Source organism: Myxine glutinosa, chromosome 6, assembly GCF_964187855.1.
Source record: "Myxine glutinosa chromosome 6, kmMyxGlut1.1, whole genome shotgun sequence".
Classification (NCBI taxonomy): Eukaryota; Metazoa; Chordata; class Myxini; order Myxiniformes; family Myxinidae; genus Myxine; species Myxine glutinosa.
The window spans coordinates 106,645,142-106,672,146 of NC_136266.1; the positions used below are offsets into that span (position 1 = coordinate 106,645,142).

The window sequence follows — 27,005 nt, forward strand, 5'->3', positions numbered from 1 at the left end:
GATAGGAGGATGGGGAGAGTGGAGCAGGAGGGAGGTGAGCTTGCATCCGGGAGGTGGGGGGGGGGGAGGGAGGGTGAGCGGGAATCTGGAGGAGGGTGAGAGGGGGGAGCAGGAGTAGTGAGCGAGAAGCAGGAGGAGAGTGAGAGGAGAGCAGAAGGAGAGTGAGAGGGGAGCAGAAGGAGAGTGAGAGGGGAGCAGAAGGAGAGTGAGAGGGGAGCAGAGGGAGAGGGGAGCAGAAGGAGAGTGAGAGGGGAGCAGGGGGAGGGGTGAGCAGGGACGAAGAGGAGGGGTGAGTAGGGAGAAGGACAATATGCTATCATCTAGATACAGTCACGTGAAAAAGTAAATACACCCCATGTAAAGTTTTGACTTTTTCATCATATTTCAACATACAGCTATTTGATCTTCATTTCAACAATATTGATAGATAAAGGTGATATAATATAACAAATATCATGAAACATTTACATTTTGTAGTCCATTGTATAATTTAAATAAACATAAATGCAAATTTCGCATGTGGAAAAAGTAAGTACACCCCTACATTTATCCCTACTTCAAATACCTAAAATTAGAATCAGGTGCACCAGCTCAGGTGCAAATGATGAGAACATCGTTAGAGAGGATCTTGGAGGAACCTGTCTTTTTAAACCTCAGACATTTAGTTTGGCTTGCTCTTTGTTGTTGAAGTGTGCGGAGTCACCATGCCTATATCAAAAGAGCTCTTTGAGGCCTTCAGAAAGAAGGTTATATATGCCTACAAGTCTGGGAAGGGATTTAAAAATATCTCCAAACAATTTCAAATCAATCATTTGACTGTCCGGAAGATCATCTACAAGTGGAGAAGATTCCAAACAACTGCCAACTTGTTCAGGTCAGGCCACCCCAGCAAGTTCAGCCCAAGAGCAGACCGCAAGATGCTGAAAGAAGTCTCTAAGGACCCCAGAATGTCATCAGGCGACCTACAGGTAGCTCTTGCCACTGTTGATGTCAAAGTACACGAGTCTACCATTAGAAAGAGGCTGCACAAATTTGATCTACATGGGAGGTGTGCCAGGAGGAAACCTTTGCTGTCCAGAAAGAACATTCAGGGCAAGACTAAAGTTTGCCAATGAACACCTCGGCAAAGACCACCACTTCTGGAACAATGTGCTCTGGACAGATGAGTCAAAGGTAGAGCTATTTGGCTACAGTACCAGAAGACATGTTTGGCGAAAACCAAAGACAGCATTTGACCACAAGAACCTGATACCAACTGCAAAGCATGGTGGTGGAAATATTATGGTTTGGGGCAGCTTTGCTGCATCAGGGCCTGGGCAGCTCACCATCATATAATCCACTATGAATTCTTCATTGTTCCAGAGGGTGCTTGAGGATAATGTGAGGCCATCTGTCGGAGAGTTGAAGCTCATCTGAAGGTGGACCTTGCAACATGACAATGATCCTAAACATACCAGTAAATCCACCAAGGAATGGCTGAAAAGAGAGAAATGGAGGGTTCTGGAATGGCCAAGTCAAAGCCCGGATCTAAATCCCATCGAGATGTTGTGGAGGGATTTGAAATGAGCTGTGCATGCAAGAAACCCCTCAAACATCGCACAGCTGAAATAATTCTGCATGGAGGAGTGGGCAAAAATTTTTCCCAGTCGATGTCAGAGACTGGTAGACAGTTATAAGAAACGCCTACTTGAGGTTGTTTCTGCCAAAGGGGGCAATACCACCTATTAGAGCCAAGGGTGTACTTACTTTTTCCACATGCGAAATTTGCATTTATGTTTATTTAAATTACTAGGACGTGCCCGTACGTGGGTGCCCGTTCCGGGGCCAAAAAAAAAAAAAAAAAAAATTTCCAAATTTAAATCAAGTGTACCTCCCTGTCTTTGCTAGCCATGACATTCGATGCCATTGACCATTGCCACTCCTACGCCACGGTGAGGCGACAGGGTAGGATTTGTAGGAGACCTGAAAGTGCAGTGTCAGTATGTATTCCATGTTCGAATTGTTTTAGTTTTAAAATAGTTAAAAAAAAAAAAGGTTTGCAAAGCATATCAGCAAATTGAAACAGAATTGAAACAGAGCAGAATTCGTTATTATTATTATATTACTACAAATTATTACAAATTATTACATTACAAATTTTATTCGTTAATGTTAATTCCCTGCCATCACCCACTGCCATCACCCTGCCATCACCCTCCCATCACCCTGCCCCATCACCCTGCCCCATCACCCTCCCATATCCCCCCCATCACCCTCACATCACCCTCCCATCACCCTGCCATCTCCCTCCCACCACCCTCTGCCATCACCCTCTGCCATCACCCTCTGCCATAACCCTCCCATCACCCTGCCATCACCCTCTGCCATCACCCTCTGCCATCACCCTCTGCCATCACCCTTCCATCACCCTGCCATCACCCTCCCATCACCCTGCCATCACCCTGCCATCACCCTGCCCCATCACCCTCCCATCTCCCCCCCATCACCCTCCCATCACCCTCCCATCACCCTGCCATCTCCCTCCCACCACCCTCTGCCATCACCCTCTGCCATCACCCTCTGCAATCACCCTCTGCCATCACCGTCCCATCACCCTGCCATCACCCTCCCATCACCCTGCCATCACCCTGCCATCACCCTGCCCCATCACCCTGCCCCATCACCCTCCCATCTCCCCCCCATCACCCTCCCATCACTCTCCCATCACCCTCTGCCATCACCCTCTGCCATCACCCTCCCATCACCCTGCCATCACCCCCCCATCACCCTGCCATCACCCTCCCATCACCCTGCCCCATCACCCTGCCCCATCACCTTGCCCCATCACCCTCCCATCTCCCTCCCAAACAAAGAATAATAAAAATTGTCTACATGTACATTGTACACACCTTTATGTCGTTAGCACCACTTCATAAACAACATTGCAGAGGAAACGGCGCTTCTTCTTTGTTTCCTCGTCCTGGGCAAGAATGCGGAGGCTGCTGGATCTGCCAACCCTACAGGTCGCCACGTAGAACTGGCAATGGCTGAAGAAGTCTCTTGGGCAGAAGATCCCAACATGGTGTAGCGACTGCCAAAAGAAGTTGTGCACTTATTTTGATGAAATCTTTTCGTAACAATTTTTCTTCAATCAATAAATAAATAATAAGAATTGTGCACGAATAAGAATTGTCCTAGAATAGAATAGATAGATAGAATAGATAGATATAACAATAAGACAGTGGGAAGATACAATCGAGACAGTAAGTCGGCACTTTCGTAAGGCCGGAAGTGAAGTCCTCACTGTCCGGAAGTTCGCATGTCGCAGTTACGATTATTCGCCATTTAGGGTTAATGCCCAATTATTCAATTAGCGCCAACGTATTTTGGCTGTTTGCAATTTAAGCGCAAGGAATCAATCAATTCAATGAAAAAAATGAAAAGGAAAAACACGCAACAACAACGCAACAACGCGTTCTGTGATTGGATGCCGGAAGTGCAGTCCTCACTGTCCGGAAGTTCGCAAATCGCAGTTACGATGAATCGCAAATTAGTTTTAATTAGTTTTATAATTAGTTTTAAAACATAGTTTAACGGCAACATAGTTTGCCGACGGGAAATAAATGAATACGCTCTCAAATGTGCCATCCGAGGCAGAGTGTGTTCGCCACGTTCGGCACACGTGATAGCTCGCTGCTCTCTGATTGGTTGAATCGTTTTTTGGACATAGCTCGGTAACTACTTCTGCGATTAATTTAAAACCTTGAAAAGGCACATCCTCGGGTCCCCAGCAATATACCTGGCAAGTTTCAAGTATATCGGACCGGTAGTTGTCGAGAAACAGCGGTCACAGACATACAAACAAACAAACAAACGTACAAACAAACATACACACAGAGATTACTGGAATTATAGATAGATACATTGGACTACAAAATGTAAATGTTTCATGATATTTGTTGTATTATATCACCTTTATCTATCAATATTGTTGAAATGAAGATCAAATAGCTGTATGTTGAAATATGTTGAAAAAGTCAAAACTTTACATGGGGTCTACTTACTTTTTCACGTGACTGTAAATACCTCTACCTGTGAGGCCTCAAAATGCAAATTTTACGATATTATAAAGGTGTGTATTCCCTCCAAAACTTCAGATATCCCTCAAACTTGTTTTAGCACAAGTGTAACATCTTCAGGTGCATCCATTAGTACAATCACATGTACCATAAGCCCTGCAGATAGAGCGTCATCCTGCCTGCATGTGTGTGTGGATCACGTGATTACTTTTGCCTGCAAAGTGCACAGAACGATGTAATTTCATTTAAAAACGATTTTCACCGTTTTTCATCAGATTTGTTTTAATTTTGTGTGGACCACCTCGAGGGACCTCTAAAAATGTAAATACATGTCGAGTTGATCCCACGAATAAGCAAACCCCAAAGGGGACAGGAAGTGAGGCCAAGTGGTAGAATGCATAGCATGGAGTACCCCTTTAAAAGCGATACACGGCCTCCTGGTGGTTATTTTTAAATAAATTGGAATTGTTCACAAATTTCACAGAATTTGTTTTCACTGAATCTTAATCTACTTTAGTGACTACCAGAAGTGAAAGCAGAAATCTAATTGGAGTTAAAATGAGGGTGTGAGACCATTGGGAAGCGTAAGTATACTTAAGTTTTTTAATAAATTTGAATTGTTCACAAATTTCACAGAATTTGTTTTCACCGAGTCTTTATCTACTTTAGCAACTACCAGAAATGAAAGCAGAAATTAAATCAGAGTTAAAATGCCATTGGGAAGTGTATGTAAAATAAAAAGGAGCGCTGTCTAATGTATCGCTATATGGCTCGCAAAAGCAGCCTGTACAGTGCACTCCCATTAATTCTCTTTTTAAAATGGGAGTGTTTTACATTTACCCAAACATCCAGTTTTTATTCATGCACCCCCTTCGCGTTCCCTTATTTTGCATGCAAAGTTTGGAGCTGCTAGGTTTCATAATTGTGGAGTTATGGAGGCGACACACACACAAATTGCTTTTTATTACTATAGATTTGCCTAAGTCATGCCATTTTCTGTATTTCCTTGCAGATATACCTGCGTGCCCTTTGTGAATACAAACCCACCGACGACCCAGCAATACCTTGCAGTGAAGCGGGCCTCGCCTTTCGTTGCGGAGATGTGTTGGAAGTCATGTCACAGGATGACCCCACATGGTGGCAAGCTCGTCACATGGGCAAATCTCCTGCATGTGCTGGCCTCATTCCATCACAGGCCTTCATGGGAAGGTGATGTTCTTCAGAAGCAACAGATTTTAGGGAGATAAAAGCAATAAAATATCCAGTATGTCATAATATACATTATTATGTACTTAATCTGGACTGCAAATGAGGGTTGGCTTGCTTGTTGGGTTGATATTTTGTTGATGGGTTGATGATATTTGTGGGTTGGCTTGCTTGTTTTCCCTTCCTGGGCCCCTGGCTCGTGGTGCAGAGAAACCCGGTTCAAATCCCGTTTACTATGTAGTTGTCGATTGTCTACTAATGTCCTTGTAATTCGTGTAAAGTTCCACCAATGTCTTTGTCCTGCCTGTGATTGATCTAAAAGCTCTTCTGTGAGAATGGAGTTTGGCATTCAGCAGTTAAAAGTCTCAACTTGTACTCTGACCTAGTGTAAATGTGGATACCCAAACTTCACTTTTGGGGTAATCGTGACCATGCTTATAAAATGCACATAATCAGCTCAAAAAAAAAAAAAGTTTCCTTTTTTTTTGCACTGATCTCAGCTCCAGGGAGGAGTTTGTACATAACATTACATAAATTATTACAAGGACAAAGTAGACATGGACAAATCTACATAATACAAGGGGATCCCAGAATTATGAGCTGTGTTCAGATGTGAACACTTATCAAGGCAAGTTTAGTACACTTTCTTGCAATAGCAGAGGTTTGTCGACTGTAGACCTGAGAGAAAGACGTTGAATGAGCAGCGCATAGACACGCATGGAGGTGGCACATCCTCAGAAGTGGATACTTTGAGACCTGGTAGATTTCCGTTCCATCTCTTGAAGCCCACCACCCACGTGTGGAGATAGCAGGCAAAACCAACTTGCACAGACATGCACAAATGCACATACACACACAAACACAAACACACACACACACACACACACATATCTCATTTTTTCATTTCTGTTCCTCAAAATTCTATCTCTTTCTTTTATTCACACATACACACGCACACACACACACACACACACACACACACACACACACACACACACACACACACACACACACACACACACACACACTCACACACACTTAATTAATTGTACAGTATCGGTTGTTTCTAAACTTAAATATAAATAATTTAAAGGATTGTTGTAAATTATGTTAATTTTACAACATCCCACATTCAACTTTATTTAAATTGTAAACCTCAAACATATTTCTCCACCTAAAGCAACAACCTTAACCTGTAAGCAATTGACTCGTTTCCCGACTGCACAAACCCGAACCCGACTGCACATACACACACACACACACACACAAACACACACACACACACACACACATGGCACCCTAACCCACCTAGCAAAAAATGTATAAAGACACTTGCGAATAGAAGATGTCACACATGAAACCAAAACAGCAACGAATACAGCCCCAATGATTGAAAAAACGACAAAAGAGAAATATAAAGTGAAATACCAACCGAGATACACCAACAACTGGGAGAATGATAAAAGAGCAGGGAGGTACAAAAATAATTGGACTGATTGGGCATAGACAAAGAAGGTTCACTGGATTGGTTAAGAAGAGGTCAGCCCAACTGTAATGGAGAAATAATCATTATAAATGTCCAAGACCAAGGAAACAACACAAATGGCTTTAAGAATATGGCAGGGCTGAGTCAATCGGACAACTGTAGGTTCTGTAAGGCAGAAACAGAAAGCACGAGCCACCTCCTATCAGAATGTAAAAAACTCATGTCAGAACAGCTGTATACATAAAGGCACAGCAAAGTATGTGGAGTAATTACCTGCCACATCTGCAAAAACTTCAATATCCCTGTCCCAGAACACTCATGGAAACATAAACCAAAAGCAATAATTGAGAACAAGGAAGTAACACTCAAATACGATCTGATGATCCCATTGAGTGTGAACATAGAAAACAAAGCATTGCGACTGGATATCATATTTGGAATTTAAAAAAAAGAAAAGATGGCATTGGTGTCAGTACCCAGCGATTTTGGCCTAATGGTCAAAAGTCAGGTCAATAAAATGGCCAAATACCAAGAACTCCAAAAATTTGTGAAAATACATATCTCGGATATCCCCCACCTCCGTCCCACCTCCGAAAACCCACAAGTGGAGAGAACAACCAAAAACACCCACTACACACACGTACTAACCCTGAGCTATCCTGCCAGCCCAGGTGTGGTGTTTACCTTTAATACCAAACAAAGCTGACCTTTCCCCAACCAACAGTCACTGCATACCCTTACCAATACAACTTGAAATTTTAAAAGTGATTCTTCACCATTGAGAGATAGGGCTAAAACTATGTATAGCACGATACCTCAAAATATTATGGATGGATTTGGATAAAACTTGGTGCATGAGATGGGTAGGTGATAAGAACAAGCCGATTAGATTTTGGTTCAGGTCCGAATCCAATTCCGGCCTATCAGTGGGATACAAATCATAAACTGTTCAGCCTGGTACAGGTATGTTCTCTGAGTGCTGTTCTAGTTTTATCATGCATGATCATGATTTTATGCATGAGTCTTTTTTTTTAATGATCGAGGAGGAGCATGACCGACGAGCTACTTAATTTCAATTGAATGTTATATTTTGAACACTGTAGAACATGAATCCGAACATTAATTGGAACACGAACCTGCAGTTTAGCAGTACTTTGGCTCTCAATTGGCAAATTGCATGGAATCTCCTCCCGAGTGCGTATGCACACAGAGGAGTAAAGTGATTGTTTTAGTTTGTCTGCCTGGTAGTGAAACAAAATTGAAAATAATTCCAAACAGGAAACTTACTGTGTTTAGGGACGTCATAAAGGACATATACAACAGGCACAAATAACGATATTTAATGTGTTAAATAAGGTGGTCTAAAAGACGGTGTATTAATGGCAGTAAACTTCCGAAAAAAAGTTATTTTTTCTACAGCATTTAAAACTTTTATTTTATTTCAATTGAATTATATGCTTGAGCATTGTGGAACACAAATCGCCTTTTGGCAATTCCAAAAAACTCCAGTTTAGCAGTACTTGGACAAAATTATCGCCATTTTATGCCATCTTGAGCAATCAAATTTGTCGCTCTCACTCTCAGCGTTAGGGAATATCGAGATTAAGACAAAATTGCGGCTCGTAGGAAATATAGATTGTGCTCGGAAACGTAAAGCAATAATTTAAAAGACCCTTCCCATGTCCTTTTTCAAGACTGCATGGGGTAAGGTTTTTTACGAACTCTCTATTTATAGGAGATGTGTCCATTGATGCAAATTCAAGGATATTTTATGGTATCTGTGATGCCTTAAATTAATTTATGAAGTGTTCTAAAGATTTGGTTTGTTTGGTGTTCCCATATTATCACAGCACTCACAATGCTGGGATCTTACATTCACATCACATGAATGTAAGATATGTCACTGTAAGATTCCCCTCTGCTCCAAGGCTCCCCTTCCGCTCCCACCTTTTGTTCATACAGTTACGTGAAAAAGTAAGTACACCCAATGCAAAGTTTTGACTTTTTCAACATATTTCAACATACAGCTATTTGATCTTCATTTCAACAATATTGATAGATAAAGGTGATATAATATCACAAATATCATGAAACATTTACATTTTGTAGTCCATTGTATAATTTAAATAAACATAAATGCAAATTTCACATGTGGAAAAAGTAAGTACACCCCTACATTTATCACTACTTCAAATACCTAAAATTAGAATCAGGTGCACCAGCTCAGGTGCAAATGATTAGAACATCGTGAGAGAGGATCTTGGAGGAACCTGTCTTATTTAAACCTCAGACATTTAATTTGGTTTGCTCTTTGTTGTTGAAGTGTGCGGCGTCACCATGCCTGGATCAAAAGAGTTCTCTGAGGCATTCAGAAAGAAGGTTATAGATGCCTACGAGTCTGGGAAGGGATTTAAAAAGATCTCCAAACAATTTGAAATCAATCATTCGACTGTCTGGAAGATCATCTACAAGTGGAGAAGATTCCCAACAACTGCCAACTTGTTCAGGCCAGGCCGCCCCAGCAAGTTCAGCCCGAGAGCAGACCGCAAGATGCTGAAAGAAGTCTCTAAGAACCCCAGAATGTCATCACGGGACCTACAGGTAGCTCTTGTCACTGTTGATGTCAAAGTGCACGAGTCTACCATTAGAAAGAGGCTGCACAAATTTGATATGCATGGGAGGTGTGCCAGGAGGAAACCTTTGCTGTCCAGAAAGAACACCAGGGCAAGACTAAAGTTTGCCAATGAACACCCAGGCAAAGACCAGCACTTCTGGAACAATGTGCTCTGGACAGATGAGTCAAAGGTAGAGCTATTTGGCCACAGTACCAGAAGACATGTTTGGCGAAAACCAAAGACAGCATTTGACCACAAGAACCTGATACCAACTGCAAAGCATGGTGGTGGAAATATTATGGTTTGGGGCAGCTTTGCTGCATCAGGGCCTGGGCAGCTCACCATCATAGAATCCATGATGAATTCTTCATTGTACCAGAGGGTGCTTGAGGATAATGTGAGGCCATCTGTCGGAGAGTTGAAGCTCAACCGAAGGTGGACCTTGCAACATGACAATGACCCGAAACATACCAGTAAATCCACCAAGGAATGGCTGAAAAGAAAGAAATGGAGGGTTCTGGAATGGCCAAGTCAAAGCCCGGATCTAAATCCCATCGAGATGTTGTGGGGGGATTTGAAACGAGCTGTGCATGCAAGAAACCCCTCAAACATCGCACAGCTGAAAGAATTCTGCATGGAGGAGTGGGCAAAAATTTCTCCCAGTCGATGTCAGAGACTGGTGGATAGTTATAAGAAACGCCTACTTGAGGTTGTTTCTGCAAAAGGGAGCAACAACAACAACAACAACATGCATTTTAAGGCCATTTTCCCTGCTAGAGCGGGGGTTAGCCTTGCGGTCCCCATGACAATCTTCTCCATCTTGCCCTATTTTCTGCATCTCTCCTTGTTAACCCCCTTGCCCGCATTTCTTCTTCCACCATCTTTAGCCAAGTCTTTCTCGGTCTTCCCCGTCCTCTACTTCTTTCTACATTCATTTCCATCACTCTTCTCAACCAGTCACTTTCATTCTTCCTCAACACATGACCAAACCATCTCAACCTGTTCCTCTTCACAGCATCAATCACAGGCTCTATTCCCATCATTTTTCGCAATTCATCATTTGTCTTCCTCTCTCTCAATGATACTCCGCACATCCATCGAACCATTCGCATTTCCACCCTTTCCAACCTTCGTTGCTGCTCTACGGTCATTAGCCATGTCTCGCTCCCATAAATCATAACACTTCTCACACATGCAGCATACACCTTTCCCTTCAGCTTCAACGACACTCCCCTCCTCATCAGCATGCGACTCAGTTCCCGAAACTTCTTCCATGCACATCTCACTCTAGCAACCGTTGCCGAGTCTGATCCACCTTCTCCATTCAGCATGTCTCCGAGGTAGCAAAATGTTTTCACACCTTCCAGCTTCACGCCGACTCCAAGATCCATCTCAACATTTCCTCTATCTGCAGCTCCGTCTGTGCACACCTTACATTTGAATGTAGCTGCCACACTGGTTAATGACCCTCTCAGACCACTACATTTTTGATGAACCCACTCAGCGCACATTGTACATTGAATGGAGTTCACTCCGACACCCTTCCTGCACACAGCACAGGGCCACTTCCCAGTTCTTTCCACCTCACCACAAGATTTACCACTTGCCATCACCACTTGCCAAAGGGAGCAATACCACCTATTAGATCCAAGGGTGTACTTACTTTTTTCACATGCGAAATTTGCATTTATGTTAATTTAAATTATACAATGGACTACAAAATGTAAATGTTTCATGATATTTGTTATATTATATCGCCTTTATCTGTCGATATTGTTGAAATGAAGATCAAATAGCTGTATGTTGAAATATGTTGAAAAAGTCAAAACTTTACATGGGGTGTACTTACTTTTTCACTTGACTGTATGTGTTCTGTACCGTCCTCCAAACACTGATGACTCCATTTACATCTCGCTGTCTGACAACATGGACCAACTTCTATCCACTCATCCCAACTCTCTCTTCCTCATATGTGGCGACTTCAACTATCATCATGTCAGCTGGCTGGGTGTGGGTACCGCTCTCACCAGCCTCGGCACCTTATCAAAGGACTTCTGCGACTCATTGGGACTGACACAATCTGTCAATTTCCCGACCCGGATCTCAGTCAATGGAGCATCTTCTCTTCTAGACTTGATTATGACAAACTTCCCTGCAAATGTCTGCTGCTCTTCTTCTTCTCCAATCGGTTCATCTGACCATATGCTTGTAAAAGTGGACATCTCTCTGGCCATTCTCAGAGAGCCTCCTCAGCGCCGACGAGTCTGGCATTTCACTCAGGCCGACTGGCACGGGCTGCAAGCAGCCATCAATCATCTGGACTGGTCTCCCTTCTCTACTGCCTCTGACATCAACTCCTCCTGGGAATTCTTCCAAAGTAAACTGCTCTCTTTCTCATGCACAGATTTATCCCATCTCGTCTTCAGTTGTTTTACCCTTCCTCCCGTCGATGGTACACGGGATCTTGTGGTGAGGCAGTTGCCCTGAAACAACTTGCCTTCGCCTCTTGGAAGGCTAATCCAACTGAAGGCAATCTCCATTCCTTTCACAAAGTTCGGAACAAGTGTGTCTACCCTCAGGAGTGCCAGCAAACAATATCTCTCCACACTCAAGAATGAACTCTCAAACCTGTCTCCCTCCTCCAAATCTTGGTGGCATCTGGTCACATCTGTTTCTGGTGTTAGTTCCCCTTTCCATCCCCTCCTTTACCTCAAACGGCAACACAGCTGACATCTTACGTGACAAAGCCAAATGCCTCAACTCTGTGTTTGCCTCAAAATATTGTGTGACAATTGAGGCATTCGGCTTTGTCCCACCTTACCCAGTCGAACCCAGCTGCTCCTGGACTCTGTGTCCTTCTCTCCTGACAAGGTGGACAAGTTTCTGTCAAACCTCGACTCTGATTCTGCAACTGGACCAGATGGCATCAGCCCACGGGTCCTAAAATCCTGCTCTGCCGCTCTATCTCACCCTCTCTCTGTTCTCTTCACCCTCTCTTTTGCTCAAGATCATCTGCCATCTGCTTGGAAATAATCCAACATTACCGCTTTACACAAAAAAAGTGCAAAACAGATACTTGAACGACAGACCAATCAGCCTGCTCCCAATATAATCAGCAAGGTTATGGAATTCATAATCGCTTCTGACATCAAATCCTTCCTCTTCTCCAATGGCTTGATCTCGGATCATCAATTTGGATTCAGAGCAGGTCATTCTACTGTGGACATGATGTATTCTGCTGTCTCAACAATGGATGGAGGTCCTCAATGCCATACAGGAAATCAGACCTGTCTCCCTTTGACATACAGTCGTGGCCAAAAATATTGGCACCCCTGCACTTTTTTCAAATAATTCACCATTTCTTCCAGAAAATTGTTGAAATAAAAAAATGTTTTGGAATCCACATTTGTATTTATTAACTCAACTGGACTACGGTCCAGTTGAGTTCATCACATACTGAAACCTCCAGCGTCCGTCGTCTGTTGTCGTCTGTCGTCGTCGTCTGTCGTCTGTCGTCTGTCGTCTGTCGTCCGTTAACTTTTCGACGTTAACACTCCAGCGTCCACAAATATCAACCGATTCTGATCAAACTTGACAAGCAGCATCCTTACCCCAAGGACCAGGTTGGTATTACATTTCAGCCCGATCCCTTGAAAAATGGCGGACTTAGGCGACCATTTTGTTTTTGGTCATGAAAACGATGTTAACACTCTAGCGTCCACAAATATTAACAGATTTTGATCAAACTTAGAATCTTTAACCCTTACCACACAAGGTAGGTTTCTATTGCATTCCAACCCGATCCGTCACAAAATGTCCGCCATAGGCCGCCATATTGTTTTCAGCTCCGAAACGACGTTAAGACTTTAACGTCCACAAATATTTATGGATTTTGATCAAACTTGGTGTGTGAGACTCTTACCACAAAAGGTAGGTTGCTATCTTAAGTCAAATCTAGTACAGACAACTGACCTACTTTAAAGTTGTCCAGTCAGTTCAGTTGAGTTCTGCTTCCCTGGAAGCTCTAGTTTGGTTTGCAGTGCAACAAAACAAAAAAAGCTGAAGAAATTACTAAATCTTATCTTATTCCACACAGAAATCCTAAAATGGCCCGGACAATATTATTTAGTGGGGGGGCCAATGTAGCAGATTGAAATGCCCAGTGAAATTGCTTGTTAATTTTTGGACACTGGTTGGGCTGTCTTTAGGGATGATATAAGTTCTAGAAAAAATATGTCTCCAATTGTTTCAAGTTCTTTATGGCGGCCATTTTGGATTTTCAAAATGGCGGATGTCGAAAACGTAAAATTCCATTATCTTGGCTTCTAAATGACCTAGAGTTTCGATTCTGGTGTCCAGTTGTACATTTTTGGGGATAGAGAATTGAATGAAACCTTCTTTAATAACCTACAAGGGATAAAAATAGGTTTTTATGGCACAGCCGAACCAGTGTCCAAAATCTAACTTAATGCACATCTATCTTAATTGTTATTTGTTATTTGTATGTTCCAGATTCGTGACCCTGAGCTATGATGGAGCCAAAAAGCAAGAAAACCAAGAAAGAAACTGATTTCACACTTTGCATTCAGTGCCAGGATCCCCAAGGTGCACTAGTGACTGAGCCAGCACTGGGCTCATATGCAAAGTTTCTCCAGTTCATCCAGGAGAGGGCACGATATGGTGATGCCGACTTCAAACAGATCAGCGAACGATTAAGCTGTTTCACTGCCACTGACTTGAGGAACAATAAAGCAAAGTGGCACCGGGCATGTTATGGATCTACATGCAACACTGCTCACCTGGAGCGTGCTAGAGTTCGCCACCAGAAAGCCTGCGAACATGGCGACACCCAGCATCTTCATAAGAGGTGTGGACGTCCTTCTTCTGCACCTGCCGCTGCAAGTACCTCAGGTTCTACGCAAGACGAGACTCTTCGCTTCACACGTTCATCATCAACTCCATTCAACAGAGACCTTTGTTTCTTCTGTCAAGAGGTCACTAAGGAAAGTGTACATGTTGTATGCACGTTCAACGCAGGTAAACAGCTGAAGAAAGCTGTTGAAGAAGGCAGCAACCACAAGTGGAAAGTTCAGCTGAGTGCTGCCATCAGTGCACATGATGCTCATGCGATCGACGTCAAGTATCATCTCCCATGCTGGGTGCAGAATGTCCAACGTGCTCCCAAGAGTGGGACATCAAGTGATGACAAAGAACACATACTGCAAGAAACTAATGTTATCAAAATAGCGGATGATAATGCTGATATACACATTCATCCGTGCCACCCGTGATGGACAATTTGAGCTTCACCTGTCTTCACTGGATGAGATGTGCATATACTTCTTTGCACATGACAAACAGAAATATGCCAGGCTGACTCCCCGGTACCTTGCAGAGATGAAGGCCCTGAAGATGACAGATCCAGGGATCTACCAAGAGTTCATGGATGGGAACTTCAGTGTCCATAAGAATGAAATCCCCTTCTGTGCTGTAGGTGTGGACCATGCACTGGAGCACATCAACAGGATCATGAAGGTGACAGGGGGTATTGTGGGCATTACCCAGAATGCCAGTGCCCGCGAAAGGTTCTTTCTGACAGCACCAGAGCTGAGTAGGCTTGCTGAAGAAGCCCGTCAGATGGCTGGCTCACAATCAGCTACACGCAAGGAGCACCACGACCTATCAACCACAGTCTGGGCTCGGCAGGAAGACAGCATTCGTCGACTGAAGAATGTGATCAGAGAGTCCATGAATCCCATGACGCATGAGGGTGAAGACCTGACGACTATCATCACCAAGGTGGTGATGCCAGCTGAAGTACAGAAGGATGTCTGCAACCAAGATGAGATTGGTCAGAAAGCGTATAACACGTTTGTTGCAGAGCGCATCAACACAAATGAAATCAACCTTTGGGCCAGAATGGGAAAGGTCAAACTGAAGATGTGGAAGAGTGCCAGGAAAGCTGTGAAGCACAAACTGGCAGACAAGGTTGTAGAGCTGAAAGACGACAGGTCACTGTTTGCGCGCATGCTGATCGTGGCCCGCTCACGACCAGAGATCAACTTGAAGGATGCCATAGGTCAATATGAATTCACCGCGCTTCCACGAACCCTCTTTGCAATGGCTGGGACACTACTACCATGCACAGACAAAAGCAAGCTCATGGGCATCCTAGAAGATCTACCCAAGAAGTCAACTGGCACTGGTCAGCAGCCAGACGACGACAATCCTGAACATACTCCACCCCCTCCCAAGAAGGTGACTGTCATAGACGGCATGGCATTAGTGCAAGCAATGGGTAAGCCACAATGGGTCAAAACATGTGCCCAGTGGGCTGGCCATTTCAATGCAACACTGGACTGCAAGACCAACGGGTATGATGAAGTCCACCTCGTGTTTGACCGATATGATCTGCCAAATTCACTGAAAGAGGCCACACGGGAGAGGCGCCAAGGTGGCAAGCCGCCCACTGCTTACCACGTTCAAGACAGCACCCCGATTGGGAAACTGGCAGCAAAACAGTTCCTGTCGCACACCAACACCAAAGATGAGCTAACTGTCTATCTGGCAAAGAAAGCTCTGTGTCACTTTGAGGGGACTACCAAGGTCTTCATCGTCACTTCAAGGCAGGATGTCTTCTCCAACTGCATGGATGTACAGCATCTCCGTAGCTCCCAGGAGGAGGCTGATACGAGGATCTTTCTTCACAGTCTAGATGCCGTCCGAAGAGGTGCAACACAGCTGTACATTCAGTCACCTGATACTGATGTATTCATCCTAGCACTCCACCGGTACCATGAACTATGCAAAGACACATACTTCATCACGGGTGTGGGGAACAAGAAGAGGCAAATCTCACTGGAACCAATAGTACATGAACTTGGTGTCAGGAAGGCTGCAGCCCTACCAGGATTCCATGCATTCACGGGAGCAGACCAGACTGGTCGGTTTGCCGGCAAGGGAAAGCTCACATGTTGGCAAGCCCTCAATAGGTGCTCTGTTGAGGTGGTATCTGCGTTTCATGACCTTGGGGCCTCTGAGGAGCTGAGAGCTGACACAGAAAGTGACATTGAGGCATTTGTATGCCAGCTGTATGAGCCTCGTACTACAGTTGTGGATGTGGGCAAGCTGAGGTGGAGACTGTTTACCAAGAAACAGCTAGAGGCACAGAAGCTGCCACCAACACGGGGAGCTTTACATGAAGCCATTGCTCGTGCACATTTCCAGGCCATGGTGTGGCATCAGGCTGATGTACCGGACCCCCAGCTTCCACAACCAACAGAACATGGATGGAGAGCAGAAGGAGATCAGCTGGTGCCCATCACAACCAAGGACCCTCCAGCCCCAGCTGCCATCACACATCTAATCAAATGTAACTGCAAGAAGACCCAATGCATGTCTCACTGCTCATGCAGGTCTCAGCATCTCAACTGTTCTGAGATGTGTATGTGTGGGGCAGATGAAGAGGTGTGTGGTAACACGGGTCAGGAGCGCCCCATGGGAATCGATAACACTGATGATGAGGAGGATGGAGATCCTTCAATGTAACAATGAACACTGCCAACTAAAAATATTGCACAAAGACATTATAAGTGTACATTTGAACACTAAAGTCCAGCCTTTATGTGATTTAGAAGTGAAAATGATGGAAAAAAATATATATATGTGTTGGCATAAGTGCGTGAAAATCCAAGATGGCTGCCATAAGAACCCTTTTGATCATATGTAGGTGTATAAATGTGTGTTTATTGGATTAAGTATCCGCAAATATGTACATTTGGACACCAAAATTAACACTCTAGGTCATTTAGAAGCCAAGATAATGACAATTTCGGTTTTCAACAAACGCCATTTTGATAATCCAAAATGGCCGCTATAAAGAACTTGAAAAAAATGGAGACATATTTTTTCTACAACTTCTATCATCCCTAAAGACAACCCAACCAGTGTCCACAAATTAACATTTGAATTCAACGGGAAAACATTGGCCCCCCCACTAATTGGCACCTTTTCGAAGTTGTTTAAGCCTGGTGTTGGCTTAGCGGTTCGGGTGTTGGCTTGGGATCCTAAGATCCAGCCAGAGTTTGTAATCCCGGTGGATTGTTTAATTAATGCCAGGGGGGTTGACTCAGCCTGTCATCCTTTCGAGGTCGGCAAATTGAGTACCAGCTTGCTGGGAAGAATGTGCCAGTGTGTGCCCTGGTTTAGAATAGGGAAACCGTATCCCTGCGTGTCGTAATAGGTGACTAAAGGATTGGTGTCAGGAAGGGCATTTGGCCATAAAAAAAACACTGCCTGAAAAAGGGAACCATGATGATTGTCATGGGGCTAACTAGCAGGGGAAACGGCCTCAAAAAGGGAATTTTTTAAAATAGAAGTTGTTAGAAATAATTTGATTTCAAGCAGGCGATTCTCCCTTTACTTTGGAATTCAACTCATCTATGGGGAGTTGCAGGTGCCTGCAATATAAACATCACTCATTCAACCAGTTTGAATAGAGAAAAGGAGTCATTCCACTGTTTTGTGTCACTGTGTGTACCGCAATGAGCATAGAGAAAAGAAAGAAAACCAGAGAATTGTCTGAGTAGGTCAGACACAAGATTGTAGCCAGGCATGGACAATCTCAAGGCTGCAAGTCCATCTCCAGAGACCTTGATGTTACTGTGTCCACCATATGCAATGTTATCAGGAAGTTTAAGGCCCATTGCATTGTAGCCAAACTCCCTGGATGTGGCTGCAAGAGAAAACTTGATCGAAGATTGCAGTGAAGAATTGTTTGAATGGTGGAGAAAGCACCTCAATCAACTGCCAAACAGATTCAAGCTGACCTTCAGACACAAGGTACGACAGTTTCAACTCGCACCATCCGTCGTCAACTCAATGAAAGGGGATCCTATGTTAGGAGACCCAGGAGGACCTCACTGCTGAGTGAGAGACATAAAGCCCGACTGGAGGTTTCCCAAAACACACCTGAACAAGCCAAAGTCTTTCTGGGAGAATGTCCTGTGGACAGATGAGACTACATTAGACGTTTTTTGTAAAGCACATCATCTCTATGTTTACAGAAAACAAAATGAAGCATTCAAAGAAAAGAACACATTCCCTACAGTCAAACATGAAGGAGGTTCAGTGATGTTTTGGGGTTGCTGTGCTGCCTCTGGCACTGGGTGTCTTGAATGTGTGCAAGGCATCATGAAATCAGGAGATTACCAAGGCAATTTGGAGCACAATGTTCAACCCAGTGTCAGAAAGCTGGTTCTCCATCGAAGGTCATGGGTCTTGCAGCAGGACAATGACCCCAAACACACTTCAAAAAGCACCCAGGAATGGTTCAAGACAAAACGATGGACTGTTCTGAAGTGGCCAGCAATGAGTCCATATCTAAATCCCATTGAACACATATCGGGAGATCTGCAAACAGCAGTTAGGAGAAGGCACCCTTCAAATCTGGGAGAACTGGAGCAGTTTGCACAAGAAGAGTGGGCCAAACTGCCAGTGGAGAGGTGTGGGAAGCGAATTCATGGCTTTAGGAAGCGCTTGACTGCAGTTATTTTGTCCAAAGGCAAATAGAGAAAACCAAACCAAATATCGTGCTATCAAATCGTGCTACCAAATATTAAGTCGAGGATGTCAATAATTTTGTCAATGCCATTTCATTTTTTTTTTTTTTTGATTTTAAAGAATATATTAAGTTCTGAATCAAAAACAATGGTTCTGTAATATTAACAGTGAAATAAAGAATTGTGGAGACCAAATGCATTTGTCAATTTCAACTTGTTTTTAGAGAAAATTGTGAGTTATTTGAAAAAGGTGCAAGGGTGCCAATATTTTTGGTCACGGCTGTATGTCGTGTCTTCGATACGGTCTGGCACCCCGCCCTGCTCACCAAACTCTCCTCCTATGATATCCATGGAAACATCCACACATAGCTTGCAGACTTCCTCGCTGGTCGCAGTCAACGTGTGGCCCTGAATGGTTTTCTCTCATCTCCTCTTCCTGTTCAGGCTGGAGTTCCCCAAGGTAGTGTTCTGGGCCCTGTGCTTTTTCTGATCTTCATTAATGATCTCTCTGACTCTCTGGAAAATCTTCTCTATTTCTTTGCTGATGACTCTACTCTCTGCCGCTCCATATTATCTCAACCCTCAGATCGGCAGGCAGCAGCATCTTCACTCTCTGCAGACCTGGGCAATATCACAAACTCATCAAACAAGTGGAACATGTCTTTCAATACTGACAAATCTCACATTCTCACTTTGTCTCTCCGAAAAGACCGTCTGGAAAACCATCCCATCTACTTTCCCAACAATCCTCTCAAAGAAGTTCTGTCACTCAAACTTTTGGGTCTCACTATCTGCCATGATCTTTCCTGGGAAAACCACATTTCCAAGCTGGCCTCCAAATCCAGTCGCGGAGTGGGCATCCTCCGTCGTGCAAAGTCCTTCCTGAGCACTTTTGAGCTCCTCACCACATACAAAGCTTACATTAGCAGCTCAATGCAATACTACTCTCCCCTCTGTGCTGGTGCTCCTGCCTCACACCTAGCTCGGCTTCAGGCGGTTGAAACCAAAGCATTCAGAATCATTGGAATCTCCCACGATGAAGCTGGTTCTGAGGGCCTTTCTCTCTCTCACCACAGGCAGGTTGGTGGTCTTTCTGTCTTCTACCGACTCCTCTCCGGCCTTGCACCCTCTGCTCTGTCTGTGCTCTGCCCCCCCAAATATTCCTGCAGGACGCACAAGATCTGCCAGCAACCCTCTTTGGTGAAACTGCCAAAATCAAGACTCTCTGCTCACCTCACCCGCTCCCTTCATTGCATGTTTTATGTGTCTGTGCATGTTTTCATGTTCAATGTGTTAGCTCTTACACGAGCCTCGATTCTGTATCCAAAAAATAAAATAAGAAAATAAAAAACATGTATCACTGTGGTGATATGTCCATGGTGGAGTTAGTGCACATCGAATAGTACATTGATGTATCCTATGTCCTGCTTGTGATACTTGTACAAATTCCATCATGATCCTTAGCTCACTGTACAAAAATGATCAATGTAGGCAGAGTGACTACGAAGATTTATGGCCGTATGTGTTTGTTGCAGACGTCTTGAAAGTAGACGCAGGGCGTCTACACAGACAGCCTCTGGAAACAGCAAGTTATTTCCATGTAAGTAATGATTCTGAACCCAAGCTTGCTGTAACTGCACTTCCTCTGTTCCACTATGTGTTGATTCAACATGCCTTGGCTTTAATCACCATCATGGTCTCTGTACCAAATCCCCACAGGGTAAGTGTGACGCATGAACATCAGTAGTACTGGACATGGTGGTTACCGCCAATGAATCATGTTTGTAACCATATTACATGTTTGGTTTTATCATTCTTGGACAAACGAGGAAAACATTAAAACAATCTTGGTGCCAGCATTACATACTTTAAAATTACTTTGCATTCAAGGGTTTAATTAACAAATTTCTTCCAGTGGTTTGACATTCAGAGGGGCAATGACTCTTCAATGAAACAGCCAGACAACTCGTCATTTTGTAGTGGGTGGACAACTCATCAACCTAATGGCTTAATGGTGGCATATATGTACAGGGTGTTTCAAAAAGATTGATACAACTTTGACTTCCTGCCATTTCTTTGTTTTTTGACCTATACCGTTTTCCTTTTCAGGGTTTGGTGGTGTTATCGTGGTATTTGTTCCTTGGGATGTATAGCTCAGTAGCTCAACTATTCCATTGATAGTGGAGCAGAAAACAAAAGTGGTGGCTATGTGGTATGAGACTAAATCATATGGAGACACCGGCCGGAGGTTCTGCCGGGAATACGACCTCAGAACACGTGATGGACCCACAAATTGTGCCATTCAACGTATTGTGAAACATTTTGAGCACAAGGGTACAGTGCACAACCAGAGCAAAGGCAACAGTGGCAGACCAACATCAGTAACCAAGAGCCAAGCCAACATAAACGCCGTGCGGGATTCTGCAGTGGACAGTCTCAAGAAGTCTCAAGAAGTCCCACCGCCGGCGTTCCGAGGAGCTGGACATCAAACCAACGTCAGTCTGGCGTATCCTCACTAAGGAACTGAAGCTTTTCCCATACATCATCTCTATTAGGCATAAACTGAGTCAAGGTGACATGAGACGGAGATTTGATATGTGAAATTGGCTCAGTGACAGGATGAAGCGGTACCCAAATTGGATCAACCTGATGTGGTTCAGTGATGAAGCCCATTTCCACTTGAACGGTGCCATCAACAACCACAACAACATTTTCTGGGGGTTAGAATCGCATGAGACCTACAGGAAAGTTGGACCGAACTTTGGAGTCAGGAGCAATGTCTGTCTGAAACGCTAGGGGGAACACATCGAGAAAGTCAATTACAAGGATTTGCGTAAATGCCAATTTCAGACCTTGGCCTCTCACTAACTCTAGCAGTGACTTACTGCAATAGGAATCAATGATAGAACATACCAGGTCATAAGCTTTGAAGAAATGTTTGGTTCACGTTCCTGGGGTTTCTGTTTCTTTGTAAATAAACCTTGTCCACCCTCAGGAGAGCCAGGAAACAATATCTCTCCATTCTCAAGACTGAACTCTCTTATCTGTCTCCCTCTTCCAAATCCTGGTGGTGTCTGGTCAAATCCGTTTCTGGTGTTTGTTCCGCCTCCATCCCCACCCTTACCTCAAACGGCTACACAGCTGACTCCGCACGTGAAAAATCTGAATGCCTCAACTCTGTGTTTGCCTCTAAATCTTGTGTCCCAAACCCATCCCTCTCTGTACCCACCATACCCAGTCGTACCCAGCTGCTCCTGGACTCCGTGTCCTTTCCTCCTGACAAGGTGGAAAAGTTTATGTCAACCCTCGACTCTGATTCTGCAAATGGACCCGACGGCATCAGCCAACGGGTCCTAAAATCCTGCTCTGCCGCTCTATCTCACCCTCACTCTGTTCTCTTCACCCTCTCTTTTGCTCAAGGTCAACTGCCATCTGCTTGGAAATCAGCCACCATCACCGCTTTGCACAAAAAAGGTGCAAAAACAGATCCTAGCAACTACAGACCAATCAGCCTTCTCCCAATTATCAGCAAAGTCATCCATCATTGCTTCGGATATGAAATCTTTCCTCTTCTCCAATGGCTTGATCTCTGATCATCAATTTGGTTTCAGACCAGGTCACTCTACTCTGGACATGCTGCTTCTGCTGTCTCAACAATGGATGGAGGTCCTCAATGCCAAACAGGAAATTAGAGCTGTCTCCCTCGACATATCACATGCCTTCGATACGGTCTGGCACCCCGCTCTGCTCACCAAACTCTCCTCCTTTGGTATCCATGGAAATCTCCACGCATGGCTGGCGGACTTCCTCTCTAGTCGCCGTCAACGTGTGGCCCTGAATGGGTTTCTCTCATCTCCTCTTCCTGTTCAGGCTGGAGTTCCCCAAGGCAGTGTTCTGGGCCCTGTGCTTTTTCTGGTCTTCATCAATGATCTCTCTGACTCTCTTGAAAATCCTCTCTATCTCTTTGCTGATGACTCCACTCTCTGCCGCTCCATTCCTCTTCCCTCAGATCGGCAGTCTGCAGCCTCCTCACTCTCTGAAGACTTGGACAAAATCACAGACTGGTCAAACAAGTGGAACATGTCTTTCAATCCTGACAAATCTCACACTCTTACTATGTCTCTCCGAAAAGATCGACTGGACAACCCTCCCATCTACTTTCTCAACAATCCTCTCCAAGAAGTTCTGTCGCTCAAGCTTTTGGGTCTCACTATCTGCCATGATCTTTCTTGGGAAAACCACATTTCCAAGCTGGCCTCCAAAGCCAGTCGCCGACTGGGCATCCTCCGTCGTGCGACGTCCTTCCTCGGCACACCTGAGCTCCTCACCACGTACAAGGCTTTCATCCGCAGCTCAATGGAATACTGTTCTCCCCTATGGGCCGGTGCTCCTGCCTCACACCTAGCTCGGCTTCACGCTGTTGAAACCAAAGCTTTCAGAATTATTGGAATCTCCCGCGATGAAGCTATCTCTGAGGGCCTTTCACTCACTCACCGCAGGCAGGTCGGTGGTCTTTCTGTCTTCTACCGACTCCTCTCCGGCCTTGCACCCCCAGCTCTCTCTGTGCTCTGTCCCCCAAATATTCCTACAGGTCGCACAAGATCTGCCAGCAACCCTCTGATGGTTAAAGTGCCGAAATCTCGGCTCTCTGCTCACCTTCACTCTTTCATTCCTCTTTTCTCCCGCCTCTGGAACAAACTCCCACACTCCCTTCAATCCCACTCCTCCCTCCAGGTCTTTAAAACGGCTGTTCACCACCATCTCTTATCTTCCCCCATTCAAAACCTTGATCTTTTCTACCCCCGCTAATTCACCCCAGATCCACCTTGTTTGAAATTCCAACTTCTTTCCTGGAAGTCCTGGCAGTGTCCATATGTTTTATACCTCTCCCACCCCGCCCCTTCCCATGCTCCCCCCCCAAAGCCCTCGCCCTCTCTCAGATCTCTCGATGTCTCCATGTCTCTCGGTCCCTGCTCTCAAATGTTGTGTTTGTGTCCTTCCTCCTCTCTTCCCATCTTGTCTACCGCTCCCGATGTTATATGTTTTATGTGTCGGTTTGTCTTTCTGTGTGATTAATGTTCGCTCTTTCACGAGCCTCGATCTTGTATACAAAAAAAAAAAAAAAAAAAAAAAGTTTAAAGTTGTATCACTCTTTTTATAAAGTTTTATTTATTTATTTATAAAGTTAAAACTTTGATTTATTATAAAGTTGTATCACTGTATATGTAGAGTTACTGCAAACGTATTTGATATGTTTTGATGATATTTAAAATAAATTGTTGAATGTGTAAAACTTTTTTGTATAAAAAGCCATTCCAATTTGGTTGAAACTTACGAATCCGATCGATTTAATGATGTATGATGCATTCTTAAAGAATGAAAGCTCTAAAAAGATCCTTTGTCTTGTCTTCCTCCCACCCTATCAGCTGAGGAGTTGATCTCATGCAGTAGGTCTTCCCTTTATTAAACGGTTTTGTTCGGATTTATTATTACATGTGTGCTTTTACCTTGTCGCAGGAAGTCGAACTCCATTGTTCATTTGATGCCGTTAAAAACCAATCGTTAGTAATACGTACAATTAAACCGTCAACATTCAGTGTCTGAATGTCAATGGAGAGATGGACAAAAATGGCTCTAATCAGAATGTGTTTTATGTTTTTCATGACAACCTGCTTGAGCTCACCTGTTTTTTTATTTGTTTGCTTATTTATTATAAAGCTTTTGCCAAATTAAAATGTTCATGATGGGAACTCATGTTGCTTACGTATCCAAGGATACGGTGGTTATTGGTAAACACCTTTCTAAGTGATGTCTTCTTGCACACAGTTCCTTTCCTATTCCATCTCCAGGCGTTGCATGACACGCGCCGAGAGGGGTTACTCAGTTTTCAATCAGTTTGTTTGTTTGTCCGGTCAATATCTCAGCCATCCTTTGAGCTAGGAAGCTGTAACTTCGGCACAATAGTGAGCAAGTCCTTTGGCAAAAATAGTAATTTTTTGATTTTTTGATTAATCAATTAATTGATTAATTTCCTAATTATTATGGATTTATCAAGTATTTATTTATTTCCTTACTCATCTGGGTGATATCTCAGGCACCTTTTGAGCCAGGAAGCTGATATTCGGACACGACAGTGACCAAGTGATTTGGCTATAAAGGGTATTTTTGATTTATTGATAAATCAATTGATCGATTAATATTGAAAAAAATTAATTACTTAATTAATTAATTTTCAAAAAGTTGCAGATTCAGATGAAGCAGTGGTGGTTTAGGCATGCTATTTGGCTATTGATTAAGAAATTAATTATTTTGCGACATTTATTTATTAATTTTAATTACGCAATTAATCAATTATTGTACACCGCTTCCTCTCAATTCTGTCTCCATGAGCTGCACTGCGGCATTGCCGGGCGCTGGATGACATGTTATTTATTTATTTGGCATGGGGGCGATCTACTTTGAATGTAGCTCCACTTGTTTTCTCTTTCTTTATGTCATGTCCCACCAGACTGTGGGACAATAATGAAGAAGAAGGAGACATAACAGTGGGATACAGTGTTAGTGGGTTCTCCTTAAGATAATTGTTCTATATGACATACTCGATAAGACAAATGTGGATTTAAAAATACTGATATAACGGGGATTTTCTAATCCATGATGCTTAATACATTTCTTCCTGCCCAGTCAATCATAGGGTGTCCACAGCAGACAATACCGTGTGTCCATTCACCTTTGCTCCAAAAACAGCACTCTCAGTTTCTACAATCACAGCATATTCCCACAAGAAAGCATAGGTGTTTGCATACACTTCACATTATAATCATGGACCTGTTCCACTCTGAGAAGAAGAATAAACCATAAGGCTGCTAACAATTCCTCTTGGTAGTGTTTTGATATCCAACAACACAAGACCAGGATGTTCTCTTTCGGCAAGCACTCAAATTGACAAAGGGAAGCCTTTTCTACCTGCTCATATCTGTCAAGCCAATAGAGTGAACCTCTGAACCAAGACCTTAAGGTACATCTCTGCTCATTTTCCCAACTCATTTTTGGCACATGAAGTCCAAATGCCACGGATGAGTATACCGATGGTATATGAAGTATGGCGTGTTTTGAACAAAGGTGAAATTATGCAATGTCTGCTCAGAATGACCTAGTCCTTCATACACTACATGTGTTAATGCCATGTAATCACAGTTAAGAGTTGGCTGGTTAGCATTCCCATCTGAACCTCTGGCTCAAGATGCACAGGAACCCCAGGTTCAATCCCCATATCCATATGTATTTGTCGATTGTCTACACAATGTCCTTGTAATTCATGGAAAAGTCTATCGAAGTGTACGCCTGTCTTTGTCCTGCATGTGATATATGTACAAGCTCTTTTATGAACCTAAAAAAAATGAAATAAAATATAAACAGCCTGGTGATGGGGTGGTTTAAGCCTTATTGTATTACCCTCACTGTTGTGGGTTCAATTACAATGGCCATTCAGCAAAACATTCTGCAAAATACAATGGATTTATTGTTAACCACAAAAATGTTCACAACCTGTCGTGAACACTGAACACACCACCATTCTGTTACGAGTCCTGGCACAAATTCCAGTTGAGGCAAATATTTGTTAAGATAAAAAAACAGAGAATAAATATCATATTGTTTTACCGAAAATCTGTCTTGCTCTAAACTATTTACAAAGAAACTCAGAATTATTAGATGCTGTCAAAAAATTAAAAATAATTAAAAAACATTTTCTTTTTTTTCCCTTCTATTGTATGAACATATTGGTCCATTAAGTAGTACTGTATATCCAACGTCTTTGTGGGTGGCCATGACCCCCCTTTACGAGTCAAACATTGGATATGAAGTCACGTGCTTTTCGCAGCCAATCGTTGACAAGACACGGGGAAATGAATTGAGGTCATATTAAATTAATTGAGGCTGTGAAAAGCACAAATTTACTGGGAAGTTAATTGACGTCATATTTGTCGCTTAGTTACGTTTCTTTTTTTTTCAAGCAAAGAAGCAATGTGATGTATTTTATATATACACATATACACACATATATATATATATATATATA

The 27,005-nt window shown here is 43.5% G+C and overlaps 1 protein-coding gene across 2 annotated transcripts in view; it reads left to right on the top strand.

The window, feature by feature from the left end:
* The window catches only part of LOC137429428 (MAGUK p55 subfamily member 7-like), a 117,799-nt gene that overhangs the window by 57,748 nt on the left and 33,046 nt on the right, over positions 1-27,005 (top strand). For both annotated transcript variants that reach the window (XM_078780338.1, XM_068119377.2), the window contains exons 10-12: positions 5,071-5,267; positions 20,461-20,525; positions 24,352-24,372. In XM_078780338.1, coding sequence (XP_078636464.1) covers positions 5,071-5,267; positions 20,461-20,525; positions 24,352-24,372 — 283 coding nt within the window. The remainder of the gene's footprint in view (positions 1-5,070; positions 5,268-20,460; positions 20,526-24,351; positions 24,373-27,005) is intronic.